General features: G+C 40.0%; 1 protein-coding gene across 2 annotated transcripts in view; it reads left to right on the top strand.

Moving 5' to 3' along the window:
• Marchf11 (membrane associated ring-CH-type finger 11) overlaps positions 1 to 10,104 on the top strand; it is a 114,395-nt gene extending 104,291 nt beyond the window's left edge. For both annotated transcript variants that reach the window (XM_036207158.1, XM_036207159.1), the window contains one exon: positions 9,619 to 10,104. In XM_036207158.1, coding sequence (XP_036063051.1) covers positions 9,619 to 9,941 — 323 coding nt within the window. In that variant the 3' untranslated portion in view covers positions 9,942 to 10,104. The remainder of the gene's footprint in view (positions 1 to 9,618) is intronic.
• Positions 10,105 to 11,039: the final 935 nt, after the last annotated feature.

The following is an 11,039-nucleotide window of genomic DNA, read 5'->3' on the forward strand; positions in this document are numbered from 1 at the left end:
GCTGAAGGGGAGAAGAGGCTCAGGTGGCCCAATCAGAATCATTCCAGGTAAGCAGAGCAAAGCAAACTTGGCAGTATGGGGGTGGGGCATGAAGAAGAGAAACACCACAGCATCAAGAAGATGGGCACAAGAGGACTGGAAACGGAAGGTCACAAGTGTTGCCCAACAGAGGACACGGTTAAAAATGGTAGTATCGAGAGGGGGTGTGCCCCTCAGAAAGATGGTGCTTACTGGATCATACATTTTAATGGCAGAGTTAGACAGAGACAACTGAGGAGGAGAGATTTTTGTTCAAGACAGAAGAGAGAGTGAAGATCCAGAGATGGAAAGGAACAGCCTGACATCTCTAGACGCGCAGAGAGCTGAGCCCAGCTTCCAGTGGGCAAGGTGGCCATGCACAGGAACAACTGACCCACTCCCCTGAGTGAAGGGGAAGGGTGAGCATTGCTCGAGAGAATGCTGCCAAGTTAGCCTCTATTTCTCTGTAAGATGGGTGGAGTGGGCATCTTCTCAGAGAAGGCACACTATGGGAAGAAGAGTCTCAGGAGAATAAAAAACATTGTGGCTGGCTGCTGGGTGGATCAGGGGATGAGCCTCATCCCAGGGATATGAAGAACCACTCAGTATGATTAAGCAGTCTTCCAAAGCCATAGTTTACTAACCCTGCAAGATACAGCTAGACAGTACATTTTATCCCCGGAAAAAGGATCAGGTTCAGAGAGGTGAAGTGCTGTATCTGGGATCAGATGGGATTTTGTGATACAGAGATTCTAGGACACAGAACAGCCTTACATCTGACATTATGAGCTAAGAGAATAATAGCCTTAGAATGGGCTGAGCTATGTTTTTGGCTTCTAGAGAAGAAGTAACTTTGCAAGCAAGCAGTGAAATTGGCAAAAACAAAACAAAACAGAACTGAAAATGCCTCAAGAGTCGGAAGGTGGGCAACAAGGTGAAGAAAGCAGGTAGAATAGAGAGCTTGGAAGTAGAGTCAGAGCTTGGGGATGATATTGCTTTCAGAAGGCAGTGCCCAGGACGGGATTTTACATATTAGCCTATAGAATCTGCACTTCCACAGGTCCTGCAGTCATAGGAAACAGACCTTTGGCGATTGTAGACATTTGGGAATGGATATAAGTACACACCTCTTGTAATTATGCACCGTATCTGAGTGTAAGAGAGGCATTCTCTAACTGCAGTGCTTTCTAAAATAGGTTTTGTGTGACTGGAAAATAGCAGCTCCAATCTTAGAGAGACCCAGGTATGTTCTATGGCATTGTGAGATAATGAAGTCATGAAAGACAAATCAATTTAGAAAGAGAAAGAAGGAATTATATCACATGACAATGAGGTCAAACTCTTGCAAGAAGACCCAACTGCCATCATTCTGAAAGACACAGGATGCCAGCTCTCTAAGCCCCCTAACCCAGAGACTGTCCTTCCTATGGGCTACCTAGGCCTTTGGGCATCTCCTGGCTTTGTACTATTTTGAGATACATTTCTCACTCAAGGGAACATGACCATAACCATTCTTTCAGATTATGGCTGGGATCCTGAAGGCTGAAGGGAGAGGGACACGTGCTTTGAGTCATCTAAGGGGCGTGGCATAGAAGTGGAAACTTTGTGTGCTTCCATAATTACTTCCAAATAAATGGACAAGATTTTTTTGAAAACGTATCATAGGTGACTTCTGAAGTCAGAGTTACTAGGACCCATGCACCAGTCTAAGGCTTTAGTGTTCAGGTTTGACCATCACAGGAAATCATGAGTGGGACACTGTTATCATTCTCCTCTTAGGGATGAGAAATCTGAGTAGAGACAGCAGTTAACCAATGATCGTGGCCACACAGACTGGAGACAAGATCTAAGACTGGAATTCTTCTTTGTTGCTCCAGAGATTCTGTAGAAAGACTGAGAATATTTATGTAACAGTTAATTAAACTGACTATCTGACTAAAATACTCTTCTTCAATGCTAAACTGGAATAATTTATAAAACCTAATGTCTATGTAATAATGGAAGCTATGTAAAATATGAAGATACAGCATAAGGAGTAAGTTTTAAGATTGGAGGAGCTGATTTTAGATAATAAAATATTTTTTCCTAAAATTCCATGGAAATATATGTATATATGCATATGTATATATGATCTTTATTTACTTGCTTATTTATAATTAAACAAATAAAAAGTATAGGAGTATTAGTAAAGAGAGTATACAACATGGTAAACCATCCTATAAGCCATTTCTTGGTTTCCATTATGTTTTTAATAAAAATGACCTCTATGAAGAATCCCATGAAGCCTGGAAAGAAGGTCCAGAGGGTAAAGGTGTTTGTAGTGTCAGCCTGCTGGACTGAGTTTCATACCTGGAACTCACAAAAGGTGGAAGGAAACAGCAAACTCTACGAAGTCGCCACCCGCATACACAACCATCTTTCACACACACACACACACACACACACACACACACACTCACTCACTCCTATCTCATCTTGAAGTTTCTCATTTATCTAGGTTATAGAAAGAATATTAACGAAACCAAAGTTTGAGAATTTTGATTTCTAATTAAAAATTGTATTATATAATCAAATAAAATATCTTGCTTGTGTCATAGAATAAAAGAATTAGATATTATAATAATGCTTAACTGCCCCCATAATTTGGAATTTTTTTTCCATTTCCTTTATATCATAAAAGAAATATTTTTAAAAAGCCACCAGAAGTGAAGAAGCCTATTGTTATTCATAAAGATAAACAAGCTTTTAACTACTCAATTATATCTTTCAATTTAGGTGTTTTAACATATTCTCACCTCTCAAAGCTGACTAAGCAACACATATGTCATCTAGGTTTTGAAGATTTATCAATCTTGTTTTGTGAGTTTTCAGTAGGAGTTTGTTAGTTGAGGAAGAAATGGGAACTTGGCATGTTTGTTGGCTTTTAGGAAAAGGCCTCACCTCAGCTTTGGGTATTACCAATGGATTTTTATGTCATCGACTTCTTGGTCAGTATACTATCTCTTTGTCATTGACCATTGATTCTGTGGTCAAGAATGCCTGGCTTTGGCTCCTGAGGTCTGAAGTTCTACAGTACAAGCATTGGGGACCAGGTGTGTGGACTCAGCTTTAGCCCTCAGGTCCCTGAATGTCATATCACATTTCTAGATCTCAGAATCTTTATCGCCTCCCCAACAAATGAAAGAGCTGGATTGCACCACACCAGTGCTCTGCAACTCTGAAGTTCAGTGATTATTGTGTCCACCAGGCTGTCTTTAGTCTTTTGCCCCCATGATACAGGGTATTTCCCCCTTGTTACCAGATATTTCATTATCACTTGAACTGATGTTTCTTTCAAGTGATTAAACTATTTGTAATATGTACTTGTAAATACATCATGGTTACTTTTATTATCTACAAAATTTCTAGGCCTATGTCTTTACTTCACTGAAAAAAGTCTTAGCCACAGATCCTTTTCAGTGATTATTGGCTAAAATTGTCGAAGACAAAAGTATTCTTCTGCTGTAGATTACTATGATCTCCTTTCATTTGCTATACCGTGGATTTATAACCTGCAGCATTTTATTATAGCTTTTGAGAAATGTTCTATGATTATACTAGTGACAGGTTTATGCTCCAAAGTTAGTAACTGAATGGTCAAGAGAGTCTCTATTAAGTAATCAAAACAATAAAAAAATATGACTGACTGATGAATTGATAGACAGCAAGTTTGACATGAAGAGATGGCTTACTTTTCATTCTCTGTCTTTTTTTCTGGTAACAGCAGAGTAATCCACACTGTTCCTTAGGTTTTAGTCCTGGCTCAGTCATTTTGTAAGCATCTGGGCTCATAATTGTTTGACTCAGCCAAGTATTTGGTGACCAGGCTGTCAAGAGAGTGGAGGAGGAAGATCCAGTTTCCTGGGCTGAAAACAAATTCCCTGTAACATTTTTGCCACTAATGATCCCTCTATTCATCCTGTTTTACCCTGAAGGCAAAGTTACTGTCATAAAATATGATGAATGACCCCTTATGCTTTTTTTAAATCTAGTTTTGAATCATATGTTTGAATTCATCTACCGGGGATTTAAAATAGTACTAAAATAGATTCAGTCAGTGCTAGATTCATGCATTCCATAGAGCCCACTGATGCCTTTCCCTGGAATTCAGCAAGGATTGATTAAGCTTTTACCCTATGACAGGGAACAGGGTAGAAAAAATATCTTCCTAAAGGGAAAAGGAAGTGGGGTGCAGACTGCCGGGAACACAGCAGACTAGGAACCACAGTGTTTATAGAAGGTACTACTGGACAAGAAATAAGTAACAGGTACAGATCTGTTCCATGGGAGTGGGAGATGGCCAAGGAGAAGGAGGAGCTCACAGATCTTGTCTGCTAAGGAAACAGGAAAGAAAGTGGTCCTAGTACATCATCATGAGGGGACATTTCTCTTTTAGGTTTTCAATTCGTGTTTGCTAAGCAGACAAAGCAGGCAATGGTCATTTATTGAAACAGTGATGGACAGACAACGACAAATTTAACACGTCAATTCTTTCTGGGAAAGGATGTGTTTCACTCAGTCCAGCAAGTGAAAGCTGACTTCTGTATCGAGATGGGCTTCACAGTCTGGGTCTCTTTACAGCCCCGGTGTGACCATCCTCGGAGATCCAGCATGAACAAGTTGCTCCCATCCACCTAGTGAATGTAGAACTTACAGACCACAGAGACAGTGCCATAGAACAGACATGAAATTTATGTTGTCAACTCAGAGAAACTCCATCAAGTCATAGGGTCTCCAATAGTGCAATGTTCACTTCTTAATGTATGGAGTTATCTACATTAAGGGCATGCTGGCTTTTGAACATCAGTGCTTAGAAATTAGCCAGTATCTATGCCAAGGCCTTTTTTTCTGTGTAATGGTGGGATTTATTGTACTTACCAGGTTTCTCTGACACACAAGGGTCTTCTGTCAGTGATAATGGTGAATCTGTCCTTGTTTTTGGTTAGAATAAGCACACCACTCTCAGATTGGCTTTAACCAATTCTGAGACAAGCAAAGGTCTATACCATTCATATTCTGCAATAGAAAAATCAGCACAACTTTTATAGATAAAAGTGTGTTTTCTTTTCTTTTTTGTTTTTTATTAAAAATAGATTCTTTTTCTCCCACAATACTATATCCTGACCACAGTTTCCCCCACCCCCATCCTTCCAACTCCCCCCAGCCTTTCCTCTCCCACAGATCCATTCCTCCTCCATTTCTCTTCATAAAAGAGCAGGCCTACAAGAGACAGCAACCAAACATGACAAAACAAAATATAATAAGACGAGTCAAAAGCCTCTGCACTGAGGCTGGACAGGGCAACCGCTATAACACACATGCAGAGGACTGGTGCAGACTTGCCATTTATAGCATTTGAACTCATACTCACGCATGCAAGTATACACGTGTGCACTCACACATACTGTGGTGACATATTGGCAAGGGACGAAGAATTTAAACTAGAACTTTAAGGGATCTCAACCAAAATTCTCCTTCGGCCAGAGCTCTGCTGCACCTGCCAGCCTTCGCCAGGGCTTTAGGGTTGAGCAGAGCTGGACTTACACAGGGCTGCACTTCCCGGGAAAGCTGAGAGGAGTATAACTTCCTCAATAACTAGACAGTGTTACTGCCTTCCAAAAAGACGCTGAGACCTTTTCTTCATGAGGTAGAAGCAGGTGGACAGGGGCGTAGCTGATTGACTGCTCCTGTTTGGGTATGGAATGTCCCATGAAGACATGTGTTCTATTGAAGGTTTAATCACTGGTGCTGTATTCAGAGGTGAGGCTCTGAACGATGTGATTGGATTTGAGGGCAGACCTACTCAATTAGTTAATCCATTATTAATTCATCACTTGATGATCATAGTGGAAGGTGGTAGAAACTAGGAAGTAGCATTATTCTACCTGGCTGTCACGAGGTCAGCTTCTGTGTTTCCTCTAACTCCTCCATGGACCTCAGTGTGTGTGTGTAGCTCTATCTATTTGGACTTAAAAGTGGAGAAACTACTGAGAGCCAAATAATCATCCTCTCTATTAAGTTATTTTCCTCAGGGATTTCGTCAGATGATAGGAAGCATCCTAGCAATATTAAACAATGTCATTGAAGCACAGAGATGCTGATAATAGCAACATATTATACAACATCTCTCACATTACAATGTCCAGTATTTGATTTACTTAAGTTTTAAATGAAGATGACAATAGTTTTTCCATAATATTGCAGTCAGGTCATATGCTTAATGGTTCAAACATCAAACATTTATTTGTTGTGGTTCTGGAGGTCAGATAATTCAGAGTACTGACATACTTTATATCACATCGAGCCTTTAGGACTGATATCTATCTCCCTGTTGTACCTTCACATTGCCTTGCTTGGATGTGGGTGGTGGAGAAGCAGGACGATGGGGAATGAGGGAGGTACAGAAAAAGACAAGTATTTAGCTAGGGCATTTGTAGTTAATGTCAGATAAAATTTATATTTGATTACAAAACTTGAAAGTCTCCTTCCCTCTATTCTTTCATCCTTCTGCTGTGTGGAGTTGGGTACTGAACCCAGGGCATTGCAACATACCTAGGCAAGTGCTCTACCACTGAGTTACACCCCTAGGCCCACTCATTGTTAGTTACAATACTTCAGGTGTGAAAGTAGATAGAGACAAATATGGTCTGTTTGTATGTATGAATGCATGTATGCATGTGATCAGACATGTGACCATGTGAATACATGGACCTTGATAATCTTCATCTCTTAGACTCAGTTTCCATGACAATTGCAGCTCACATGCTTTAAAATTTGAGATTGATATTACTTAAATAAATTTTTTATGTCAGTGAAACTGAAACCTGTTTAAGCCTGCTTTGATTTTTCAAGATAATTCCTTAACAAAAATGCCCTCTTGAATATCAATAATATTTTCAATTAAATGTATTAGCAAGGAAAAAAAGACTTCATGCCCACCACACTCCTCAACTCTCATACACTGTTGGCATCCATGGCATGGAATATAAAAATGATCCTAAAATAGTTAATATTTATATTTTATAGAAACCATCACTATTATTTGATGCAAGGTTAATGACTCAAGTGAAACATAAATCCCAGCCTCTTACTGCGTGGCCTGAAATGTCAAGGTGACAAAGTCCTTTTTATCAGTGGGAAAGTACCATTGATATAGTTGTTAATGGTCAGCTGTTCCGCATGGAGAGCTGGATTTGAATGGACCCTAACCCTTGGTTCAAGGTCCTGGTAGTCACGTCTTCCCATGGCCACCAGTTCAAATAGCTTCTACTGTAGCTTCAGAGACTTTGAAGCGGAGAGGAGAGGCTCCTTGTGGGCGGCGTGGTGTTAATTCTGTGTGGGGCATTTTAAGCTTTAGAAGGCAAAGGACAGCTTTGAATGTTCATGGAGAATGAAGCAAGGTCTGTGCATGATTCATGACTGGTGCACCTGATAAGCAGCCTGAGGAGGTGGATGGACAAGAGGACTGTGTCTTCTGAGAACTTGTGAGGAGTTCCCTCTAGACACCATTCAGAATGTTCTCCAGGGGAGTGGAGGGCCTGTTCCTGCACGTCGGGGAACTTTTTGTATTTGAAGCAGTGATCTTAGCATACATTCCTGGAAAGTGACATTGTGCTCCAGTAAGTGATCCAGACTTCTGGCCTTCCAAGAGAGTTCATGGAAAAGAATAAAAATGCCAAAAAAAAGAGAGTGGTTTTCTATGATAAAGCCATCCTGCAATCCTCATCGCTACTACATTCACTCTGAATGAGACTACCTTGGACTGTAATTGTTTTTTGATTAGTGCGAACGAGCTCTCACATCACATAGGTTCACTATTGATTTTGTAATTAATAGTAATGTCTTATATTTGTACAGTCACTATCTCAAAGGAAATCTGAGTTCTTCAGTGTAGAGGAATTACAATGTATCTCCAAACTCTCCTGCTCAATGCAAAAAAAAAAAAAAAAAAAAAAAAATGAGTGTTTCAGTCACATTTTAAGGAAAAAAGAAAGTGTCAGAAAGGCTAATTCACTGACTGTGATGCATTCCAGAAGCTAATAATAGATGCAGCAATTAAAACCTCGTCATCTTGACTTGTAATTCTGGTTGTTTCCTGTAAACAACTGGTTGGTTGAGTCAATTCCTGTCATTCCTTTAGGAAAAAGAGCTTCAACAATGGTGTTTTTTGGTGAGTCTCACAATGGACAGAGCATATCTCCCCTGCTATTTTGTGATGTAGAAAACTTGGCCTCAAAGACATGTTACTTACCAGGTCACACACATTTTTAATGGGCCTATGAGTGTCTCTGCATAATGTTAAGTCACATATTCAAGGAACTTTTCCTCTGCTGAGGGGACAGTGTGAATAGACAACTTTCTGACTTCTTTTTTCAAGGACTAGATATCTTCATCACCTGCTTGGCATTGTTTTAGCTGATGGATGTATGGAAGGGAGGGAGAGAGGAAGGAAGAAAAGAGTGAAGAGTGGAAGGAAAGAAAGAAGGAAGGGAAGGAGGGAAGGAAGGAAGGGAAGGAGGGAAGGAAGGAAGGAAGGAAGGAAGGAAGGAAGGAAGGAAGGAAGGAAGGAAGGGCAGTTTCCTCAAGCACACTCCCAACCCTCACTCACCGAGTCTCTGCTAAGTTAGTATCCTTTCAATCACTCATTCTTTCAACCTTGAAGTTCCTGGGGTGATCTGTGTCCTTTTCTGTCTCCACAACCTCACCATTTGTCCCTCAGTGAAGACTCCTTTTTCCTTCTATAGTCAAATTATGACTTCTCTTAAAAGTCAGGGTAGCGAGCGACCTCTTTGTTTCCCTAAACGTTTCAATCAATGTTAGATTACTAATAAATTATCTGTTATCTGGGAAATTTGAATTACTCAGGTGCAAAAACTATTCAGACTGATATTTTAAATATCTGAGTCCCTATTTCTCTATTTGAAATATAATTCAAAAAACATTTGTGAGCCTTCCACTAGTCTCATGTATCCCTTCCCTCCCTACTACGGCACATTTAATAGTATTTTCACATTTTAAAAATTGATCATGTATGTACTAAGAAAAAATGTACAGTATTTTTCACTCCAATCATGCCTATAAGAAACTTCCATTTCTTCCCACTTTATTATGCTTTCAAGACATCCATGGTTGTGTCATCTATCGCTTTAAGATCGGGGAAATGGTAATGACCTTAGTATCTACCTCTTGAATTGTCAGTTCAATCCCAGTTCCTAACATACTGCATGACACGCAGTGAGTACAATGTCAAGTTTGAAAAATGAACCCAATGATTGAAAGCAATGTGATATGTCTATGTGTACTCTGAGCCAGGATGTTGGAAGGGATTCACATTAACGACAGCTAAACTCTCCATATGTTAATGAGTTATCTCTAAAAAATGAGCACCTCTACCTAACATGGAGTAGTTTTCCTGTAGTTACCCTATTCCTCAGAATGCTGTGTTCTCTGATAATGAGGAGTAACCAAAATGAATTTATTTTTTTTAATTCCTTACCTTTACACAAGATAATGCTTCCAACTTTGAATTACCAATAGTCATTTTCTTTCCTTGAATTTTAGGCCTCATTGTCCATGAAGGAGCTGCAGTGTACAGAGTGTTTAAGCGATGGCGAGCTGTTAATTTGCACTGGGATGTATTAAATTATGACAAAGCCACAGACATTGAAGAAAGCAGCCGAGGAGAGTCTTCAACGAGTAGGACTTTGTGGTTACCATTGTCAGCTCTGAGGAACAGGAACTTGGTGCACCCAACGCAGCTAACCTCACCACGGTTTCAGTGTGGCTATGTGCTATTACATCTATTCAATCGGATGAGGGCCCATGAAGATGTGTCAGAAGATAACGGCTCTGGGGAGGTTGTAATGAGAGTGACGTCCGTGTGACAGATATGCACAGCAGCAGAGAGTGGAACTCTGCACATTTTGGAATGTAATTGCAATGAATGGCAAATCCATAGCACTTCTAACCGTACATCCATGAACTTTTTAAAATCTGTGCTTTTTATATGAACATTTGAATTGCAAATACATTTTTCTGAAAAAAAAAGAGAGGCTCCTTGTTTGCTTTGTGACTAGTCACATCTTTTTAAAATTGTCATACACATCATTTAACTGTCTGTGGTTAAAAGAATAATGAAAGTTATCATTAAGACGTAGGTATTTCTTCTTATCTTAAATACATGTGCATCAAACTTTTTGCCACATGTGTAATAATTCAGGCAGAGTACAAGTGGGTCAGTACAGAATGCTGCAGGCGGTTCCTGAGTGCCAGTTTCAGGCACAGACCCCAGCTACTCCACAAAGCTCCTTGGGGCATCACCCCACACCTTCTCTGGGTTGCCAGACTTGTAGCAACAAACATCTGTCCCCAGGATTGTGAAATCTATGGATTATGGCTTGCTTTTAGTCTTCTGAATCAGCACAGGGAATGTCAAAGGGGGCAGAAGGGCACAGATTAAGATGGTAACTGTCCAGTTACATTAAACAGATAAAGTCATCCCTAGCACACGAACCCCTTGAAAGCTCAACTCACTGAAACACTTTAGGTGCCATAATCAGAGAGCCTCACAAAACCGTCCCTTCACATCAGCATAGCCTAATAGACTATCATAATTAATTTGGCAAATAATCAGTGTCTTAAATTATCATACTCATATTTTCCTCTTATAAAAGACTTATACACCTGCTTAACCACCTCAACGCTAACCCTACCTCTTGGCTTAATGGAGTTCTGAGGGATATTTCCTCCTACCAACAGTAAAGATCTTTCTGTTCCTCTGGATAGACTAGAAATTTTTCCCTTTTTGAAAAGAAGAAAAAAATTAAGCCTTTGACTTCTGAGAAACAGGGTTTTAGCTAGTGTACTTGGTAATTATGTATAATTCATCCTTGTAATGAAATGATTGACACATATACAAGGCAATAACTAAATGTACAGGGAGGTAGGCAGTCATGCTTAGGAATGTGAGTTAAACCTGCTGG

The sequence above is a fragment of the Onychomys torridus genome, chromosome 15 (assembly GCF_903995425.1).
Source record: "Onychomys torridus chromosome 15, mOncTor1.1, whole genome shotgun sequence".
NCBI classification, from domain to species: Eukaryota; Metazoa; Chordata; class Mammalia; order Rodentia; family Cricetidae; genus Onychomys; species Onychomys torridus.